At 53.7% G+C, this 21,523-nt stretch overlaps 8 protein-coding genes across 8 annotated transcripts; 3 read left to right on the top strand and 5 right to left on the bottom strand.

The window, feature by feature from the left end:
- Window positions 1-609: 609 nt before the first annotated feature.
- A1O7_07289 (uncharacterized protein) lies at window positions 610-3,039 on the bottom strand (the record flags this gene model as incomplete). Its single annotated transcript, XM_007761289.1, has 2 exons — window positions 610-2,758; window positions 2,813-3,039. The coding sequence occupies 2 exons, from the start codon at window positions 3,037-3,039 to the stop codon at window positions 610-612; spliced, it is 2,376 nt and encodes a 791-aa protein (XP_007759479.1).
- A 2,210-nt stretch (window positions 3,040-5,249) lies between these two features.
- Window positions 5,250-7,910, bottom strand: A1O7_07288 (beta-mannosidase B; the record flags this gene model as incomplete). The annotated part of the gene is made up of 3 exons (XM_007761288.1): window positions 5,250-6,687; window positions 6,759-7,718; window positions 7,768-7,910. The coding sequence occupies 3 exons, from the start codon at window positions 7,908-7,910 to the stop codon at window positions 5,250-5,252; spliced, it is 2,541 nt and encodes an 846-aa protein (XP_007759478.1).
- A 912-nt stretch (window positions 7,911-8,822) lies between these two features.
- Window positions 8,823-9,447, bottom strand: A1O7_07287 (uncharacterized protein; the record flags this gene model as incomplete). The annotated part of the gene is made up of 3 exons (XM_007761287.1): window positions 8,823-8,899; window positions 8,952-9,215; window positions 9,297-9,447. The coding sequence occupies 3 exons, from the start codon at window positions 9,445-9,447 to the stop codon at window positions 8,823-8,825; spliced, it is 492 nt and encodes a 163-aa protein (XP_007759477.1).
- Window positions 9,448-10,549: 1,102 nt separating this feature from the next.
- A1O7_07286 (uncharacterized protein) lies at window positions 10,550-11,530 on the top strand (the record flags this gene model as incomplete). The annotated part of the gene is made up of 1 exon (XM_007761286.1): window positions 10,550-11,530. One exon carries the CDS (start codon window positions 10,550-10,552, stop codon window positions 11,528-11,530), a length of 981 nt encoding a protein of 326 aa, XP_007759476.1.
- Window positions 11,531-11,973: 443 nt separating this feature from the next.
- A1O7_07285 (uncharacterized protein) lies at window positions 11,974-12,474 on the top strand (the record flags this gene model as incomplete). The annotated part of the gene is made up of 2 exons (XM_007761285.1): window positions 11,974-12,013; window positions 12,107-12,474. 2 exons carry the CDS (start codon window positions 11,974-11,976, stop codon window positions 12,472-12,474), a joined length of 408 nt encoding a protein of 135 aa, XP_007759475.1.
- Window positions 12,475-13,572: 1,098 nt separating this feature from the next.
- On the bottom strand, window positions 13,573-15,714 carry A1O7_07284 (uncharacterized protein; the record flags this gene model as incomplete). Its single annotated transcript, XM_007761284.1, has 1 exon — window positions 13,573-15,714. One exon carries the CDS (start codon window positions 15,712-15,714, stop codon window positions 13,573-13,575), a length of 2,142 nt encoding a protein of 713 aa, XP_007759474.1.
- Window positions 15,715-17,130: 1,416 nt separating this feature from the next.
- Window positions 17,131-17,979, top strand: A1O7_07283 (uncharacterized protein; the record flags this gene model as incomplete). Its single annotated transcript, XM_007761283.1, has 3 exons — window positions 17,131-17,206; window positions 17,256-17,354; window positions 17,402-17,979. The coding sequence occupies 3 exons, from the start codon at window positions 17,131-17,133 to the stop codon at window positions 17,977-17,979; spliced, it is 753 nt and encodes a 250-aa protein (XP_007759473.1).
- Window positions 17,980-19,462: 1,483 nt separating this feature from the next.
- A1O7_07282 (uncharacterized protein) lies at window positions 19,463-21,249 on the bottom strand (the record flags this gene model as incomplete). Its single annotated transcript, XM_007761282.1, has 7 exons — window positions 19,463-19,560; window positions 19,615-19,679; window positions 19,738-20,065; window positions 20,123-20,487; window positions 20,546-20,751; window positions 20,811-20,952; window positions 21,014-21,249. 7 exons carry the CDS (start codon window positions 21,247-21,249, stop codon window positions 19,463-19,465), a joined length of 1,440 nt encoding a protein of 479 aa, XP_007759472.1.
- Between the last annotated feature and the right edge of the window lie 274 nt (window positions 21,250-21,523).

Below are 21,523 nucleotides of genomic sequence, written 5' to 3'. Positions count from 1 at the left end.
ATCTGCTGTTCGCTGTATCTGCTGTTCGCTGTATCTGCTGTTCGCTGTATCTGCTTTCATTGGAATCATGTTACATGCCACTACCGTAGATTGTTTGTCCTGGGGCGGGTAACGAACAGAGACGGTCTTGAAGAGGCGACTTCTTGTTCTGAATGAACGTTCTGGCGTGGTTGGATGGCCTCCAGTGGACAGATGTACAGTCCGGTACGTCACCCTGGTCACCATGGACAGGAAGCGCTTGGCATCTACTCATAGTTGCCAGGCCCGTGACTGGTATGTGCAACCCGTGACGGAGGCTTTCATGGCCAGATCTCCTCCTTCCCTGCCCGTCTTTGCATGATCATCGACCAGCTTGAGATACTGGCATCCAGCTGCCGGCACGACTCGGACGAAGACGAGGCGGTCGCAGCCCAACATTCTGCGTGCTGCAGGTATGAAACTCTGGACCATGCACGGCTGAGCAGACGAACCATCTCATCTGGCCCAAGATCTACTCATTCATGTAGATCTGATTGGTTCTGAAAACGTCGATAGGAAGGTTCTGCGGACTGCTCGAGGAAGAACTGAGGCGTTTTGGAAGGTCTTCTCAATGTACCTTGCTAGATTGGTTCACATCGGGTGTCGTCGTTCCATCTGTGCATAGTGCCCATTCATCACGTCATCCGGGTTAGACACATCCATGGCCATGTCGTAACCCATCTGCGTCGCATCATCGGCGTAGCCAAAGGAGAAGTACGTGTCCTCCGTTTGAGGATTGCCTGCCCAAGTCTGCATCGAATTATAGTCCCACCCATTCATCATCTGAGGCCCACCAATGGGGCTGTCCCAACTGGTACTCCAGTTCAGGGTATCAAACATGTTGTCCATGAACATTTCCTGGTTTGCCGTGTTCAGGTCTTGTGGATTGCCATACATGTTGGCGAATGACACGTCGATATAAGTTGGACGTAAGACAGATGTCGGTTGTGGGTGCTGCAACAATGGCGCTGGGGTGCCGGTTGATACGGGGGTGCCCATCGCGTTGGGAATATATAAATCTCGGGGATCCTGGATGGCAGCTGCATGTCTTTTGCTTGCATCGTAGAGTCTGATGAGAACTTCATGAGACCGGCGAGCTGTCGGACACCAGCTGTGAAGATCTTTGATGGTGCGGATCGCGACCTCGACTTGTTGGCGGCAGCTTTCCACGACCTCGGTCTCATGAGAATCCGAGTAAAGTGACAAGAGGGGAACCATTGCGGCTTGATATATGAGCCAGGTGGCATTCCAGCCAGATATTTGACATGCCTTTTGACCACGCCACGTGGCGGCAATGTCAAAGATCAATTCGGCACAGACTTCGCGGCATAGCTCAATGGCAGCCTTCTTTTCCTCGGGTAGCCTTTCCCAGGTGATCTTCCGCATGGCGTACCACAGCAGCACCGGTCGGTGGAGGATGACTCTGCTGGAAAGGTACTTCCACCTCATGACGTTCTTGAGGGTCGTGATGCCAGGTGACTCGCTGGCATGTGGATGCGGTGAGCCTGTTTGGACGGACGAATGTCTGTACCATTCCAGATACAGAGCATCAAGGGCGTGGCGTTCGTGCTCCTCCAATAATGGTGAGACAGCAAGGGCATCTTCCATTCTTGTGCTGATGATGCAGAAGCGAACGTTCTCCTGCACCAATGCCAGCATGGGTGCCGACTGGCCAATGGGCTCTTGTGGAGGCTTTGCTGTGATGGCATGGCTCATCCGACCCATGCTTGGTCTGCCGAGGGTGTTGCCAGCCCAGGCATCCAGCATGAATGTACACCACCATATCCTCCGCCGCATCTCGATGGAGAACGACGCCTTCTGAGCCTTTGCAGGCCCAACGCCTTCGGAGTAGTCTCGATGTAGACCCAGCATGGTGGCAACTCTCAAAGTGGCACCCATCAGGCTGTTGGCTTGGTTGGGCACCTGGATGTAATGGAGATAGAAGCCGCTTAGAATAGCGAGTGCTTGGACAGTTTCCAGATGAGCAGTATCCAATGTGTCTATGGTGAGGTGCTGTTTGGCTCTGTTGAAGTAAACCTGATGGCCCGTGTCCTCGGCAGTTCCTGCCGCTACACTGCCCATAGCAAGGACACTGTTGAGGAGCAACTGCCACCTGGAATCGGTCCTTTTTGCAGCCATGTATGTGTCTCTGAAGGCCTGTTCCTCAATCAGAGGTATGAACGGATGGACGTATGTGAAATATGCATTGATCAAAAGGATCTCATCCCACGCAGGAGCTGCAGGAGTGTCGGTCCGCGGCTGGTCATGGTGTAAGGCACGAGCTTCTGGAGCTGGTGAGGGCTCCCGCGTAGGGATGGCGCTTCTCTCAGGGGACTTGGTCAGGCAGTCGGGATCAAGCCAAGTGATTACTCGTAGGACTGCCATGACTGATGATATTCCGAGGTAGGATGGATTTTGCTTGACAGAGAGCGAGAGCATGTTGACGTCGTCGGTGATGCCTTTGAGAGCATGATGCTTGCGTTCTGGGAAGCCATCATTGCTGTCTTCGGGCATTGGCTGCAACTGCTCGAGATTGGCAGCATCAGGGTTGACTGGAGGGGGCTTCTCCTCGACGCTGGGTGTGCGTGGAGAAGGAGGATGAAACGGACTGCTTTTCTGGATGAGCTCAACAAGCCTCTCACGGCCAAGCTCTTTCAGCTGATCCGGATGCACATTGGGAAAGAGTTTCTGCAGAATGCCGCGATACTCTTGGAGAGTCTGTGAGATCTTCTCCACCGACCTGGTCACGGATGTAAGGAAGTGACCGAACAGGGCGAGCAGAGGAACTGCTCACCTTCTAGAGGGCATTTGCCGCTGCCTAGGCTCGGTGTAGTGGCAGGATGCGGCCTTGCGATACCACTGGCAGGTCTCACATGGATGCTCACCATTGCACCTGATTTTGCGTCGGCGGCAGGGCTCACAGGCCCTGACGGTAGAGGTCCGCCGTTTGGCCGCAGTGCTGGCGTTTTGTTCGGCCTGGTCCGGGCTGGCATATTGAGCAGTTTCAAAGGTATGGAACATTCTGGGAGGAGCTGCCGGGCGCAGCAGGGAAGGATCGGTGCTGAAGGTAGATAGAACCGCGTTCAGAGAGCAGATTCCTGCCCCAGGCAAAAAGCCAGTCTGGGTAGATCGAGAACCGGTAATCAATGGAGCTCTGGCAGTAAAGCTCTGGCAGTAAAGCTCTGGCAGTAAAGCTCTGGCAGTAAAGCTCTGGCAGAATAAAAACGTCCGTCTCGAAAAGAGCAACAAGGGTGTCCCACCATCAAGCGACGGCAGTTGCGATGAGCTTCTCCTGAGCACAGCGCCGATCCGTTATCGTGGCCAAAGTCGCGTCCGATCGACAGGGTCAGAGCCGACAAGAGTATTGTGGAAGAAGTCAATGAGCAATGCACGGAGACAGTCGAGGCAGGCAGATCGCTTTTCAGCAATGTCACAAAGTGGAGGATCAAGTGGTTCCCCGGATCTGGAGTCGTATATGTTCATGGAGACTACACGTCCTTCATCTGACACATGGATGAGTCCGGGGAAACTGTGGGAATAACCAAGGCCATCTCGACCGGGAATTGGGCTAGCTTCAACGATGCGCATGACGGGCTAAAATGCCTGCTTGAGTTAGAGATTGGATCGCAGAGAGGGTGTGGTGTCGATGGTGGAAAGAGGCGAGAAGGAGAGCATGGGATCGGGAGTGGATGGCGTAGACTAAGGAGCTGGTAGCCACTCACGGCGACCAGGGTCGAGGTGACAGGATCTTTGATCAATGATGATTGATCTCGGGCCAATGTTACAGGCAAGGATGGTGAGAGGCCTGGCGCGCCCACCAGCGGGCCGAGGAGCAAGGAGAAAGAGGAAAGGCTCCAGAAGAAAAGAAGCATGAGAATGCGAGGAAGACTTTGTGTACACAGGACGCAGTAGTGCGTCGATTAGAGGCAGGCTACTGTAAGGGTGGTTGTGGGCAACGATGTGTACAATCGCAGTGAGCCTGTCGGCGGTGGCGGGGCAGAGGAGGAGTGATTGTGAGGGAGTACGGGGTACCTACCTAGGTAGGGATGTTAGTGGGAATGAATGTGTGTATGTAACCGTGAGAGTGTCGGTGAGGTGAGAGAAAGGTGAGGGAAGACTGAGCTCAGGGTGAGTGGCAGCTTGAGAGATTGTGGGGGGCTCGACTTCAATGTTGCTCCGGAGGCCACCTTCTGCTCTTCCACAACCACATGATTCTGCCGTCATGGCTATTACTTTAACTGCCTGTGACTACTGTGTATTGCTGTGTGGTGTTGCTTCCCTTGTGAATTGGCTTCGCTGTCTCCAGGCAGCCAAATGCTCCACATGCGGCCGACCACTTCGCACTCGTCTCCAGCTCTCAGATGCTGGCAGTGTCTACCTCGTATGGGTACCAAGCTACTAGTAAGGTACCGAGGTTTGTATGCTATCACCAGCATCCTCGTGTTGTGCTGCCCCGTGCTCATCATCCCATACTGCCACACTCGGTGGTCTCCCCACAGTTTACCCTTCCCCAGGCCATGGGTCGGCCTTGGCCCGTTTCTACAGGCCCCAACTCGAGCCTTGCAGCTTGGCCACGCCGATGAGATTTGATCATTTAGAGTATTTAGCCGCCGTTCAGCAGACGCTAGCAATGGATCTCCGGTGTCCGTTCGAGCTTTAACCGTCGGGCTTCTGGATTCTGCCGAATATCTGCCCACAACCTCTGCTTTGTCGGGACCATTCCCACCCCTCTGGACGGGACGCCCCAGCTTTTAAAGTCTTGTCATCGGGATGGTCACGATCCGACCTTGCGACATGCCAATTTCGGGTTCGATGCCACGGTCAGCTATTTGTCCATTGCCTGTTACATGACACTGTCGGCCGCCCGAAATTCTACCGGCACAGGCATCCTTTCAGGTCCTTGTCTTTACCCACCCCCGAGACCATCTGACTCGTGTCTCTTTTCAACTGCTCCCAAGAGGGTTACCGCAGTTTACACAGAGACTCCCTCGACCTTCTAGAAGGCTCGTCATCAGGCTGACTCTCCGCTTAACTCATATCTGTCGTTCCTTAAACAAGCCACCCATCGAACCGAGCCAGTAGATGGACGCGTCTTCCTGAATTTGTCAAGATCGGACCAACATGCACCCTTGCAATGTTGCTCACATTTGCACACCCTAGTCTTGTCTCATGCATCATAACCTCATCTCGCTTTTTGTCCCTCAATGCCATGCATTGTGCTTGTCCCTGCTTTACTGCTCTCCAGCTCCCAGAAAGGTCCAGTCGAGGGGTGGCGCGCCAGACTTGAGCCCTCGCACTCGGATAATCTGCTTGTCATTGGGCACCAGGTCAATGGCGCTGTCGCTTAGATGACACCCTTCTCGCTCTTCGAAGACGAGACATTTGACGGGCCTGTCCGCTGAAACATGCATCTCGTCACCCACGATCTCGACTTTGACGTTTCGGCCGGGAAACTGTAGATATTTCAGAGGCTGTGGCCAATCGGTGTCCCGAGCAACCAACTCGCCGTCGACCCAAATTCGCGCAGCTAGAACATGGGGTTCTTCGTGCACATTGTCGATGACCCCCTCTAGAACGTCGGTCGTTCCGTTCCGCCGGACTTTGACCCCTTTCTTCACGATCTTCTCTTTGATCTCCTGGCCGGTTCGGACTGACACAAACTTGACCTCCACATCGGCAGTCAAATCGGTCTGCCTCGAACTGACGACCCACAGCTCCCAGTCTTGCGTCCGGGGTTCTCGGGCATGTGTCACGCTCCAGTCGTGGTGAGCTCGACGGATCCCCACCGCCACTGGGGCAAGAACTCGAGCCATGGCGTAATATGCAGGCTTCCTCCTCAAGTAGTAGTCGACTATCGACCAGCTGGTGACTGGCCAGCAATCGTTGAGCTGCCACACCAACGCGCCGCCACAGTGCCGCTCATCGCCCCATTGCTTCCGCCACCCGCGGTAGCCAAACATGAGAGCCTCGCATTGGATGAGTTGGGTCAGGTGGATGTAGGCCTCGAGCCCTGTCGCCGTCCGCACGTTCTCCACAAGGTACGTGGCGATCCGCCTTTCGTGGCCATCAGCTTTGTTGTGGAAGTCTATCACATGGCTCTGAGGATAGAGATCTTCCTCCTTCTCCACAAAAGATTTGATCGTCGCGATGTGTGGGAAGGCCTCCATTCCAAACTCTGAATTGAACCGTCCACCCAGCGAATCGAAGATCTGATACTTCTCTTGTGTCCCGTGCCAGACATTCCACTGATGCATGTCACCGACCGTGGGGTCAGAGCTGATCTTGCCGTCGCCCCAGGGTGATCCTGGGTGGTAAGGGATCCAGGGCGCCTCTGCGGCCGAGACCCTCGGCAAGAGTGATTCGTAGATATAGCGGGCTGGGAAGTCAGATTGCAGCCAATGCTCTTCGTTCTTGTCTTCGTAATCGTAGGTCAGGTGGGCGGACTCTTGCACTTGGTAGTCTTCATTATTTCCGGCGAAAATCACCAGGCACGGATGATGGCGGATTCGCCGAACATTAGCCACGGCCTCTGCCTCGATCGATTTGAGTATTGCAGGAAAGCACGGGTAGTTGCCACAGCCAAACATGTAATCCTGCCACACCATGATGCCGAGCTCGTCGCACGCGTCGTAAAACGCGTCGTGCTCGTAGATTCCTCCACCCCAAACTCTGGAAGCACCGCATTAGCTTCGAACCGTAGGCAGGCGTCGCGAACACTGGAGGTATCGTGACGAGCTTACCTTATCATTTTCTGATTTGCAGGCACCATCAGCTCGATCCAGGCCCGATACTTCTCGGGTGTCACATTGGTCAAGAAGCTGTCGGTGGGGACCCAGCATGAACCACCACAAAAGACATCGACATCGTTGATTCGGAAGTAGAACGATTTGCCATGCCGGTCTGGTTCTTGGACGAGCTGGACCCTGCGGAGACCGACGCGTCTAGACTCTGTGTGCAGGACGGTTTCGCCGGCTGAGATGGCCACTTTCACAGTGTAAAGTGGCTGCTTTCCATATCCGTTGGGCCACCACAACTCAGGGTCTGGAACCTTAAGCTGGGCAGTCGCTTTGCCATCAGAAGTCACTTCGGCCTCGCTTGAAGAGATTTCTCGGTCGCCCAGGCTGACTGTAAACTTGGCTTGGACATGGAGATTCCGGTCCTCCAGCCCCTCTATCTCTGTACTCGCGTTGATTGTGGCAAGTTTGTGATCATCTGAAATATCAATGTCGGTCCGCAGATCGGCAACCCTGACGGTGTAAACTTCAAGCCGCACTGGTCTCCAGATGCCCGCACACATGAGCACAGGACCCCAATCCCAGCCCCAGTGATACTGGGCTTTCCTCACTGCCAGTCTCGCTGGGTCGCCGTTGAAGCAGATGTACTTGTGCTCCGGATGCTGGTCTTTGATCTCACGAGCCTTCAAGAAGGCAGAGTCAAACTCAATCTCGAGGTCATGGCTCGTCTCTGGTCGAATGGCTTCTGTAATGTCGACCCGGTGCGGCAGGAACATGTTGTCGCTCTGAAGGATGGTTTTGTTGTTCAGTTTGACATTCGCAAATGTGTCCAGACCATCAAAGGCCAGTACCACTTTCGAGCCTTCCGGTACTGACGGCCGCGAAAGCTTTGTTCGGTAAGTCCATGATTTCAATCCTACCCATTCGGCCTTGATCTCGTTGAATCCGATGAACGGGTCCTCGAGCCTGAGAGCAGCATCAGTCACGTCGACTCTGGGGCCCTGGCCTCACTCACTTCTTATTGTCGATCAGGTCCTGATGCACAGTCGACGGGACCTTTTTGACTGGACTCCAACTGTTCTCGCCGATATCGTCAGTCTGCTTGAACGACCATCCCTCTGACAGGTCAGTGACCTCCAGTGGTACGAGCTTGGTCATGGCATCAGATATGTCTCCCATTGGTACCACAGTCCAAATCTATCACTGGGGCACGATGAAGAAGAAATGGAGACGGATACTGTCTGGAACTTGAAGGCTTTGAGACAACGTTGAAAAGGAGGACGTGGACGTGGGAATTGGAGAACTGAAGAAGCATCAACCGCCACACAACGCGGCGTGTTACAAACCTGGGACCCCGTTGAGCTGACAGCCGGCAACAAAGCCGCTATGCCGATACGCAGAAACACAGTCCTGGACGAACAAGAACTGAGCAGCCCATGGCCACAGCGTGCCGTTTCTGCCTACATTCAGCGATGCGGAGGACTTCAAAAGCGGGCATGGAGACACGTTGTGAACTATGACGAAACGTGTAGAGAGCGACGGCCCAGTCGGATTTCTGATAGCGCAACGCTGGACCACATTGGGGGACGGAAGAAAAACACCTCCGCGCTGCATTTGGAATAGCCCGATTTCCTTGACATTCAGCAGCGCGGCACCACATCCTTCGCCGGCTGCATTGCTCGCTCTGGATAATCTATGCTTGCCGTGTTTCGCGTGTGCACTTGGACAGGTCACATACGCAAGAATGTGCTTGCTCTCCCTTTTCTGGCTCGCATGTAGACATGCCAGCTGCTGCTCCCTACCTCTCTAGACCTGCGCTTTATGCGGAAAGGCCAGCTCCTCCTGGACGAAAAGCGTGCATACCAGCTGACTTGCTACTGTAGTTGTCCCTTGACCTTACCCTGACCCGGCGGCGTATCGCTGAGCGTGCGAGTACTACGGTTAGCAGTGCCGGTAGCTCACAGGCTGAAGAGACGGACACATGTGGTGAATATGAACAGCAGGTAACGTGCCTCAGCGATGCTTTCCTGCTACTCGTACCCTCCGTCCACATCTCGTTCAGTGCGACGTTTACCATCCCCATGTGCCCGGTCCCCCTTTCATGGGGCCTTCGAGCTCGCTCGTCACCCAACCGCCGTAGTAGTCGCCTATACACAGTCAAGTCAACTTTTGCGGCATCTCCTGAGCTGCGCTCCTCACCTTCCTGGGGTGCCACTTTCTCATCGTCAACAAAGCATTCCCAGGGGACATCACTAGCATAGAAGGACAAATATCCCCGGATGTCCTTGAAAGCTGGCGTCGGCGACTCATAGCTCCATACTTTGTTCTTCACCGTCTCTCCCGTTGATTCGTTGGTGACTTCCCAGTATGTCGCTCGGCCTTTCCATTCACAGAGCGATGCCTTGTGGGGGACTTGCTTCAGCTTGAAAGCATCGGAGATGGAGCTCTTTGGCAGATAGTAGGCTGTACATGGGCAAGTTACTCAGAGGTTGGTCCGTCTCGGACAATGCTACTGAGTCCTGTGACAAGCAGAAATGAACGTACTCGGAGGATGAGTCGTCTCTAAGACCCAGTAGGCAGATTTGGTGTCTGCCAGCGTCTGGCCATTCCATCTGATCAACAAGTGCCTTCGAGTTAATTCTAACAGTGGAGGACGGGGAAAGTTTTGGACGTTCAACTTGGGTCTTGCCGCCATCTGGGGACGTGTAATATGGCTAGCTATGAAGCAAAACCCTGTACTGAGATCCGTGTGATAATATATAACTGTTCATCTGATGACGATATAAAGTAGGATGGCCTGGATATAGCCTAGTAAAGCCGCAAGACTTCGTGTTCCGATCGATTTTCTCGGGTGATCACCGATCGTACAGATCTCGTGGCGTAACAAAGCATCTGACTCGTAGGGGCTGGCCAGAGATTGATTATTTGGTACGGAGTATATGTAGCACAACTATTCGCAACCCTCGTACTGCTGAAGACACAATTGTCTTTCCACATGAGAAGTATCGCAATAGGAACGTAGTTGCTAGTGACCCAGTCACTTTGTCCCACCTACGGATGCAAGTCAGCGTCAAGCGCCCTTGCTTCTTTCAACCACAACTCATTTCCCATCTTCGTCGACTACAGCTACTTTTCTGTTCGGCTTCGTGCTCGGAGGTCTGCTCTCGCGCGTACCATCATGAGCAAAAATATTCGTAACTTCACCTTACTATGTACGGGATGTGATTCCGGGACTTTTCCCGACATTCTTTAGACTGGCCAAACCCGAAATGCCGAACACGAGCTGCCCGTGCAGAGTACCTGTCCTTTCGATGGGTCTGCAACGAAGCAAGCGGGACATGCTCAGGATGGGCTTCGTATCTCGTTCAGTGTATCACTCGGCACTGCCACAACAAAGGAGACTGTACGGAGTAGTCGCGACATCCTTGCCAGTCGGGAACCTGAATTATCATGGGAAAGGTCGCTGTGCCGGCGATCACCATCAACCCGCCCATCACTAATCAATCAAACATGGCTCAAATAGGTGAGTTAACGGTGTCCTCGGGGTCTGAGATGAACCTATTTCCCCCTTGTGAGCATTTTATGTGCATCTGGACTACAGCATGGACCTCGTGGCGATCCTTGGATCCGCGTTAGTGTCATGATTGGGGCGGTAGGAGCCTTTCCCTCGGGGTCTAATGGGGTCGACTCGGGCTTCAAGCTTTGCGCGCAAGCCACAAAACCGAGCTTGAGAACCTCACAGATGTGCCCTTTGCATTGCTTCAACCAAAGATTGCGGGTATCTGCCTCGAGATATCATGTCGTCCCTCCTGCTCAGCGCTGCGTCGGGCGGCATCTTCGGCGCAGCCTTGACCGCGTCGGGCGTGTACTCCCCGTCGGTTATCACCTCACAGTTGCGGCTGGGAAATTTTCATATGATCAAGAGTTTTGTCACCGCAAGTGCATGCAGTGCATTGATCGTCGTTGCAGCCAATCGAACAAAGTACGCCAAACTGTCGCGCCGCACCGACTCCTCCTACGGATGGTTCATGAGATACGACGCCAATGTGGTGGGAGGGCTGTTACAGGGCGTCGGCATGGCCTTGACCGGAGCCTGCCCAGGTACGGTTATTGTCCAGCTCGCCTTGGGGATCAAGTCTGCTTGGTATGTCGCCACGGGGTGCATACTAGGGGGGATTGCGTTTGTCAAGCTGGGACAACACCTCCGACGAGCTAGAAGCGATCCTCCTTCAGGCCCACCCAAGTATACAATCCAGGAAACCCTAGGAATCTCCACGACTACCACTGTCCTGCTCTGGGAGATCCTGTGCCTGTTGATGATCACGGCTGCCACATACCTCGCACCAATTAGGGACCACTGGCTCAATCCCATTGTGGGGGGATTACTGATTGGCATCGCTCAGGCAACGTCTGTCCTCTTCACGCGCAAGACTCTCGGAGTGTCCAGTGCATGGGAGGATGTCGGCAAAAAATTCTGGAGTGTGGTTGATGGCACATCTGCCCCTGCTCCGACAAACATTGTCTTTGCCACTGGTGTTATGGCAGGGTCAAAAATCATTTCCCAGTACATACCCACCTTGTCCGAAGCAGGCGGCCCGACAATCACCCCTCTCGCAGCCCTTGCAGGTGGCTTCTCTCTTATTTTTGGTGCAAGACTAGCTGGTGGCTGTCCAAGTGGGCACGGAATTTCGGGAATGGCCACCATGAGCTTATCCAGCTTCATCACAGTGGCAAGCATGTTTGGAGGGGGTATTGCATCAGCTCTATTGCTAGCATGAGCAAGAGGTAGGCTGCAAGATTCAAGGCGTTTGCTGCTCAAGCCAGACGTCTGCATATGAGATCTTTTGAACAGCCTGGCATGCTGCACTCGACTCCTGATACGACATTCACACCAGTGCTTGCCAGCCGATCTTCCAGACATAGCTATAACGACGTGGCGAGCAAGGCATTCACAACGAGAGAACAAAGCCTGAACAAGAAGCTTCACAAACCCTAACGGACTGCCCCGAGCACTGCCTGTGACAACCAAGTACCTGACAGAATACTCCACACTCCGAGATCGATATATATCTCTTCCCCTTGAGGATCGATCTCGCTCTTCGACATCCTGTCCAAGGTGCTAGCACAGGTCTCACACCACGATCCTCCAATATCAAAGCCTCATCCATTCGCCCACCCTTATCCAGCAATTCAGTCCACATATATCCGACATCCACCGACCATGGAGGGCAATCGCTTCCTTAAACTCGCACCGGAAGAGGGTCGGCCCCATGTACCCAAACCCACTACCGGCCCTACCCACGAGTTCGAAGGCCCGTAATTCTCCCCTCTCAGACGCGTTTCCGGGGTCGCAGATCTGAAGAGCACCCCCGATCAAGAGACATCGCTCCCGAAGTTCCTCAAGTTGACGCCGGACCCGCCCAAGAACACCGGGAGCAAATCGCATGACAAGCCAGATCTTCACCTAAAACCTGACCAGCCAGCCTGCAAGTCGTCAGGCAAAAAGCCGAGCGCCAGCATTTGCGGCCATGAAGTGGGGACTACAGACCATACCGAGATGCCGCCTAGTCACAACAAGGCGGGTTTCAAGCGTGGCGACGTCGGCGGCGGCAACGAAACAGCACAAGGCTCGAATGCCCGCCTCCGGCAGACAGCCAATATCGAGCAGGACGTCGACTGGGTGGACTATGGGTTCCAGCTTCCGCCACGACGCTTCTACTAGCGCGTGATAGTCGGCACTGACAGGAAGCCCACATGTCCTGTGTTGCGCCTTCGGTATACCATACCGCCCTGTCAGTCCCTGAGTCAGTCAGTCGCTCAATCACTCACTCACTCAGTTGGGAGCGGGATGGATCTCGAAGGGGTGGAAAGCGGGTACATACCAGCTTGCCCGTTGCATGTTTCGGGAACCGTGAGAACAGCCTGTTCGATGATCTAGCAACGTCCAAGACAATTATCCCGGTATGAGGCCGTGGCGTACGTCTGCGTGGCAGGGTACACTTCGACCACAAGGGAGCAACCGTCGGCTCGACATCAAATGCACAACACACATGCAGGTCTTTTGCGCTCTGGGTTCTGATTTCTAAGCCCCTCGTCGTTCGTGTCTGAGCGTATGTCTCCCCCGAGAGAGTATTTAAGTTAAGTCGTTTGGAGCGATAGGATTATTTGGAGTGATGGTTCGGATCCATGGGTTGGGAACGAACCTGACGAGCGTTACGCAAGACGCGCCATGAACCAGGATGGTGGGACTGCGCTGATACAGGTCCTCGGGCCATACACTTCAGATGGAGGACGGGGTCTCACAAGCATGAGAGCCCGCGACTCGTTAACCGATGCCTGGGGGAGCGATAGATCCGTATATTGAGAACGAAGCGAAGGCGAGATACGGAGTACTCCGTGACGGACCAATACGTGAACACCTCGCACTGACACTGCCAGTGAGATATGGCTCTAAAATACAGTCTTACCCTTTTAGAATTGCTCTAATGAGTTACCGGATACCCGGTCTCGTCTCCTCTGGGTGTACAGCCAGGCCCGCTCCGGAGTGCCGTATGTCGCTCCGTACTCCGTATGCTTAAAGTAAAGTTTCCCTCCTACTCCATTGCTCATTAGATGTTAGACATTGAATATTGCCATTGATATTGCGTGCCGTCTATGAGTCTCGCGTCCCCGAACTCGAGTCTAGGAGTATATGTATATATGAATTCATGAGCTCGGTCTATGCTCTTTTTCTAGATCACCTATGCGGGGAAGGTAGGTGGGTAGGTATGTCAGCTGAATTGTTCGACGGAAGCAGAACCCCTGATAGCTGAGATCCAGATCACCACTCAAACTTCTCGACATGCACGTCAATGGCCCACCCCTGCTTCACAAGCTCGGCAGCAACGTTACGTACATCGCGCACCAGGCCGTCCGGACCGGAGACGATGATGCAGATCTTATCGGACCGAGAAGGCGCAGGCGTAGATCCCATGGTGGTCTTCGTGTTTGGTGCCAGACGGAAGGAAGGGGGGTCCGAAGCAGCGTCCTCGGGCGTTGTTGACGACGGGAACCTTGAAGGCACACTACCGTGTACCGAGGTGACCCACGTCCAGATCTCGGTCTTCATATCTGGTCGGCCACCCTCGGGTGGTGGAGCTCTGGTGTCGAACGCCCGGGTGATTAGACTTGACACTTGTTCTTCTTCTTCTTCGGCCCGATACCCCTCCTGTGGAGCTTGATCGGCAGTGTGCGCTGGGTCTTGGATCGTGGCAGCCGCTTTCGGAACCATGGTGATCCACTCTTTGTGCCGTTCGTCCTGCCGGACCCAGAAGTGCGTGTACTTCGACTTGTTGGTGAGTCTGTCGCATTCTAGGGTCAGAGGTGGCGGTTTCCTCCTGCCGTTCTCGTACACCGTCCTTGTAGTCACAATTGCGTCTGCCTTTGCGTGGTCCAAGACACGGACGTCCCATGCCAAGGGGTATGTGACGGCAATGCCGCTGCCACCGGCGACGAAACAGACACGGTCAGCGGCGTGAGCTGCTTCGAGGGCGGAGCTCGAACCATAGGGACCATCCAGGATGATTTCACAGTGTTGGTGGAATTTGGCGTAGTGGAGCAGGTCGAGAGAGAACCCTTCTATGGCGCGGATTGTGAGTTGGAGGGGCCACGATTGTAGGTGTCTGCTGGCTGGGTTCGACGGTGGTGCTGGAGAAGCGATGGTAAAAGGGTGGGCTTGGAAGCGATATTTGAAGCCCATTGATGGGATCGTGAGGAAGACATGTTGCCCTGGTGTCCAGCCGCAATGGAGACTTCGTACGATCCCCGAGGCTGACTTCTGCTGCCGTAGTGGAATGTCCGCATGCAATAATACGGTTTGTCCATCGAAAGTGACTTCCAATGTGGCGATAAATTTCCGGCTCGATGTCGCTATGCGCCAGATGCCTCGGTCGATGACCCATATGGCCAGCGCAGCTCCCACGTAAGGTCGAGCTGTAGGATAGTGGAAGAACAAAAACACCAATGCCACAAGTTGAAAGAATATGTGCAGCCCCAGGAACGCCTCGTAGTAGAGCCGTCGAAACCACCCGGTGCTTGTGATATATATAATGTAATAAGCGGTGACGGCAGAAAGACCTAGTAAGACGACTTTGGCGGTAAGGTAGTGGAGAAATGTAAATCCAATGGGCCGAAGGAGGGTGTACCACACGAGGAACATGCCGAACATGTGGATAACAGCAAAGCAAGTCATCCATTCTCCGAGACGGCGATGGAAGATATTAAGTCCTTCGTAGGACCACCCAGTCAGGTATTTGATGGGTTGGTTATTCTTGGCTGCCAATATATAGAGCACTGGAAGGTTGACCACGAAGAGAAGGCCCGCCCGGTCGACGAGAATGAAGATCCATTTCCCGGAGAGCGGAGCGCGGTAGAAGAGGTAGAACAGGTTGAGAGCCAGGAAGAACAAGATGGAGAGAGTTGTGCCATTATCTGGCAGGGTGTTGATGGCAGATGTCAAGGCTGGTATGGGGCGTGGTTGGTAGAGCAAGAACGATGCGAGCCGACTTCGCAGCTGTGGCCGTTCTCTTGGCTCCTTCTGTAACAGCAGAGACGTGGCCTCGTCGACATCTTTCTGAGGGGGTGTATTGGCTCCTATCAACGTGCTGCTGGATGATGAGGACGGGGTCGAGTCGACCGCGCTACCATTGCTGACATCGACATTACTGCTGCGAGTGCCATTGCTCCGATATCGCCGCCTCTTGTATGTCTCGATGCCACAAGATACGGCCACCACAGCCGCAATCCATATGTAATACGTTGGGACGAACTTTCGGTGCCATAGTGTGGCTGCGATTATCTTGCGGATGTGGTCAGATTGAGGTACACCGCCGGTGTTCGCGAGGGTGTCGACGAGATTATCGGATGGCTTCAAAGAAAGGCGGAGGGTTTGGAGGAACTCATCAGGCGACCCAGTACCGTCCATCTGTCCTCCTTTCTGTACGCACGACGGCGTGAAACAGGCACCAATGTCGATGGATATCATATCAGCGACGTCAACATCTTATCAAGATTAGATCGGAAGGACCTTGAAGCGGACGCCATGTCTGAGATTGGATTAGCGGCTTGGCACAGCTCCACGCACTCCACGCATCTCGAAACTGTCCTTAAAGCTCGAACACTCGGCAAACACTGTAGCTGACACTTCAAAGCTTCCCCATCCTCGCCTATCCCTTACTCTCGAGGGCTGAGATGGAAAGCTTAACCCTCGCACGACACGCTTCTTTTGCAGTGGAACGACAATGCTATTGCTCGCCTGAGCGTTCCACGGAAGCGAATACGAGGCTAGCCTCGTCTTCGACCTCGTATTCCTGCGTCTTCAAATCAGCTGGAACTTTCAACATTTTCTCCTGATGCATGCGGTGACCGAAACTCTCAAAGATTTCCCTTTGCCTTGCTGGGAGCCACCGAGAAGGGCACAGCTCCTTATCGAGCCGGCCAGAGGTCTGGAAACTTAGGGCTACGACCTCGTGTTGGGCAGGTTCCCCGCCATCATGTCCAATGAGGATCGCACCTCTCTCGAAAATTCTGCCCGGCTGGAGCCCTAGGGCTGGCGACTGGAACCTGCACGACCAGGCAGCTTTCTTGGCTTCTTGAAGCATTTGCTTGGTCATTCTTAGCGATCTTGATTTCAGCACATTGCATTCCGCACAAGGTATGATCTGGCTCAAACTTGCTGGGCTCGAAGTTGTACACAAGCCACGGCTCTTATGTCAATTCATTATACGCTCAGATGTGTGGCGACTCGCCAGAGTGTTGGATTTCCTTTGGCATCCAGAATCTACAGCTCTGAGGCTGTACCTCGGCTGCTCTGCGAGACTCTGGCCAAACCTGCCCTTAGAGTTCAGGCAAGCGGCTGAGCGACGTCCAAATGTCAGGTTGTGATAGGCACAAGGAGCCGCATGTGGTCGAAAACGGGAAGTGCAAAAGTCCTTACCATGGCGATCGAGCGATGGGCTTTTGACGCACTAATCCTTGCACAGAAGGGAATGCGGAAAGTGGAGGCGATGAGCTGCTTTGAACACCGTTCTGCCTTGCCTCACCCTGCGACCATCTAGGTCCTTGTGCTGAACCTTCCTATTTTCCAGCTGCTGAGAATGGTCAAACTTGTCGCTGCGTATGCTTCTCTAGCAGCTTCTGGTCAGCCCTATCGGTTGTGTGGCAGACGAATTTAGTGTGTCAAGTCTGCCTTGCCTGGGGTGGTGGCTTCTCGGGAGCAGGGATGAGAATGCAAGATAAATACTTCTCCAGGTCCGCCTGCGTTCTTTTCCACGAACAAGCCGGACGACCCTTCTTATTCTCACAGTCTACTAAATCTGGATTGCCTTGGCCAGTACTCAAGATGACTTCTTCACTCAGACGCCCATTGATCACCGGCCTAATGCTGGCTACCATGGTGTTGAGCCAGGACTGCGGACGTAAGCTTTCCCTTCTCTCATCAGCATCCCACAAAACTTGATGGTTTAGGACGCGTTGTCTTCACCGATCGGGGCGCCAGCTCGAACTACTACAATTGCTCTGGCCATGTCGATGGCGACATGTGGAAGTATCTTGCATGGTACAATGGTGAGAAACACTGCAATGTCCGGCAAGCCTACGTTGACCAGCTCCAGGTACCACCACAGTCACCCTGACTGGAGGCCCTGCGTCTGAATGTCCTGACACGACATGGCAACCTTTGAAAAACTCTTTCCTCATTGGAGGCATGACGGTTCCCGGCAACCCATCACTTGATCGACGCGTCTACGACAACAATACATTCTACTTTGAAATTCCAAGCAAGGACAATGACAACATCACCGTCAGCTTCCAATCTTCCTCTGACGAGTGGTATGATGAACCTCAAGGCTGGCAGATCAACGCTACCAAGAAGGGAGATGGGTATGATCTGGCAGGTACCTGGATCGGCACATTGCCGGACAACAACGAGCTCGACTTTCCCGGCGTGCCAGGCGATGACTGTTGGGACGGCGGCCCTTACTATCTGGGCATGAAGGGCTACGACAACATGAAATGGGTGCTTGCAGGACATGTGTCGCCCACTGCTGCGGAGATCAGCATCGTCGAAACCAATGTTGACCGCGACGGTGGAGTCTGGCACATTTATACAAATTTCACCGGCAAGGCTGGGCCAAAGGGTCCCAAGTTGGTGACGACAGGAGATGCGCCGACGACTGATGCCAAAGCTTGATCGTCTCACAATGCAGGACAGAGAATATTTACATGCTCGGACGCTATAATGGGATCGTCGGAATCGGGCAGGACATTGCCAGTGTTCCCGTGAGACAGTGCTTGAGGCGTAGTGGGCGGAAGCTCGGCCTGAAGCACGTCGCTTAGATAATGTTAGTGCAGTAGCAACAGAAGGCAGACAGCAATTGAGACTTGGCCTGGCGGCTGAAGCATTAGTTTAACTGCTCGCGGCTCGCGGGCTCGTTGTCCGCCTCTGCTGTGGCGGTGTCGATGTTGAAACTTCCACCGACTGAATGCTTTAGTGGACATCTTTGAACTCTGCGATCAGCCATAGGGACACGCATCATCTCTCGGGCAATCTCATGACCTTCCGTACCCTTTCAAACGCACTCATCGACATGCCTCTGTCAGCTGGGGACCACATCTCACTGATAGTGATACTGGGCAGCGCCTCTGTGGCAGCGCCGCATCCTCGTGTCGGGCCGAACGAGAACGTAAAAGCTCAACCCTCCCAGCCGCGCAGCTCGCGCAGGTGATCCCGGAGTCAATCTCCCCTCCAGCGTCCAACAGTCGAGAATACCACGGTCTCGGTCTTTCAGGTGTATACGTTGGTCTCCACCCCCTTCGCTTCTTTACTTTTATGCCCACCGCCAAAGTCAGAGGGACCGGTGCAGTCGACATGCTGTTGTGACTAGTTCCGGCTGCGCATTTGCTGTTCGACAGTGCAAATCTGGATACAGTAACAAGGACTCGCAGATTGGGTCACGCTGCTCACATTGGAGGTGCACTTTTTGGCGCAGCCTATTAGTCTGGACTCGTACAAAGTCTTCCCTTGGTTGGAGACGCCTATCCCGGTGCGGACTCGGCGGCCATGGTCATCAGAGGTTCTAGACTGTTCATCGACTGTTTGATACGTGGTCAAAGAGTCGCAGGGAGGCTGAAGTTGGCGATAAAGTCAGGACTGCATACGGCAGCGTAGCCGTCGGAACTTGCACTGCCAGTACATATCATAAGTGAGTCACTGGAGGCGGAGAAGAACTCGACCCCGAAGGTCTTGCAATGCAAGTCATAATTGGCAAATTGCAAGAATGATGGCGTATCTTGCGACTGTTCGTATACTCCTCGACACACAGGTAGTGGGTTTGTCCGCCATCCACTGTTCTCTGGCAGATTCCCTGGAAAAGCTGGATGCCGGCTAGCGGACGTCATGCAATGGCTGAGATGGGCGTATTCTTGGCTTCCAGCGCTCGAGCTTGGTCATCCGACAGTTTCGTTTCGACGCCGAGCCAGAGGGGGGAGGATGGGGGACCGGACTCTCAGACCATGCATTATTTCATGACTACGGTCTTTCCTTGAGCATGACCAACGCCCGAAAACGCCCTTTGCACTATGTACTGTACATGCCATTCGTGTGCTATTCTACACCCCATTTCGTGTGCTAGTCTACCTCTCATGTTTGTGCTAGTCTACATCCCATTTGTGTTTTATGTGCTACATTTACCTTGCTGCCACATTTTGACATTCTTGACCGTCAGACCGCGTTCGTTCCCCGGTCCCCAGGTCGGTTCCCACTCCGATCTGGCTAATGGGTGTGTCAGCATATATTGTGAGAGGTAACAGGTCACACTGGACTCACCGCCGTAGAAGTCAGAGGCTGCAGAGTCTCTCCCGTCAACCCATGGCTTGTCGCCAACTCCGTCCCTGTATAACATGTGTCAGCGATGGGGACAGACAGAAGCAATGCTGCCAAAAAACGTACAAGAACCAGCCATTGCGACTCCCGACCGCAACATTGAGAATCAGGTAGAATTTTTCATCGAAAGGTGCATTCTTGTTTCCTGAAATGTACCACGGGTTGGTGAGTTGCGTTGCGTTTTCGTAGTCGCCTTGGAAATGGCCGCGTTGCCATAGATCCTTTTTCGTGAAGTCGACGTAGAGAACTTGCTGAAGTCGATTGTCGACCCATGTGTAGATGTAATCCTTATCCCACTCGAGCCCGAACGTGTGGAAACCCTCGGAATAGTCTGTTCTTTGGATCTTGTGTTTTTGTGTCGTTCTGTAGAAGTTGTCGGTCTTCCACGAGGTACCTGACGTGGTTCAGTTCAACAAGATCACTCTCGAGACCGGGAGGGAGATTCGCTCACCCCAATGCAGCGTGCTTGAGACTGTCTCTCTGCCGCCGTTCCTGTAGCCACGTGCGTTGCCGCGACTTTCCATGATATCAATCTCGCCAGAGAGGGGCCAAATCCCATAACGGGAATCTTCTGGCATCATCCAGATGGCCGGCCAGAGCCAGTCGCCCTTTGGCATCTTGGCCACGACTTCAACACGACCATACCGGATCGATTTTGCACCTTGCGTAGTGAGGCGTGCTGACCTCACGGGGTTTATGATTGCGTGGGAGGTGATGTTGGATTTCCTGGTGCATTCATCGATATAGTATTGGGCTGATTTGGGGGCTGTGCATGACTTGTCACCTTGTTTTGACTGGTTCAAGTTCAGATGATAACTGATCCACAGGTTAGAATCTTTCGGCAGCCCAGGGCAGGGGACGTGCAACTACTGACCCATCGTGTAATTGCTTTTCAGTAATACGGGTTGTGGCAGTTGTGAAGGTGGGAACGATGTGAAGTCCATCTCCATCAGTAAAGGCATTTCGGTCATCAGTCGTTGTCCAGTCGAATGAGCCCGTACCGAATCCGTCAAGTTGGACTTCATGCCTCCAGATGGATTTATCGAGGGTGCTGAAGGAATCGTCCAGGACTAGACAATACTGCAAAGGGAAATTCTGGGTCAGTGAAGCACGGTCAGACGCCAAATGGGAAGCCGAACCTCGTGGTTGGGAACGCCGACCGCGATCCTCCAGTTCACAACGGCGCTGACAGCTATCGCAAGGAAGAGCCCTCCAAGAATAAACCAATTGCCCTTGCGGGGCGCTTTGTATTTCTTGTCCGCAGTCCAAGGTTTCTCGATCCTGCTTCATGTCAATGATGCTCGAATAGTTAGAGAGGGGAACAGATGGAAGAGCAACTAACTTTCCGTCCAGCAGATAAGTTTTGAACTCATGGTTGCGCGTACCGCTCACACGATAGCTGTTGAGGCCTCGGAAGAGATCCTCCTCGGAGCCGTCTCGGGTACGATTGTAGCCAAAGTTCTCTGTCGATGCGACCTCGCTGTTGCTGTGACTTGGCCTCTGGGGAAGTAGATGACCTGCTTGATGCGCTCCATAGACGAAGTCGGGGTCATGGGAGTTTGGGATCGGCGACGTCATCTTCTCTCTCGTCTGTGCCCGAGACTGGCTGACACACAAAAGCCGTAAAGGTGACTGCGAGACAATGATAATGTAGCGGCATTCAACTCTTGCGTAGAGCTGTTGTTGGCACTTCACCAAAATCGATCGGCATGGGTGGCGAGTTTTCGGTGCTCTTACAGACTGTTCTCATGAGACACGCTCGGGGGTCGTGAGACATGTGTTCGACGCGCAGAAGTGGGATTAGCCTTTCGCCCTGGCAGCGTCACTAAACTCGACTGCGTAGATTAGTACT

Source organism: Cladophialophora yegresii (assembly GCF_000585515.1).
Source record: "Cladophialophora yegresii CBS 114405 chromosome Unknown aczIN-supercont1.5, whole genome shotgun sequence".
Classification (NCBI taxonomy): domain Eukaryota; kingdom Fungi; phylum Ascomycota; class Eurotiomycetes; order Chaetothyriales; family Herpotrichiellaceae; genus Cladophialophora; species Cladophialophora yegresii.
This window is presented reverse-complemented; position numbering and strand designations above follow the sequence as displayed.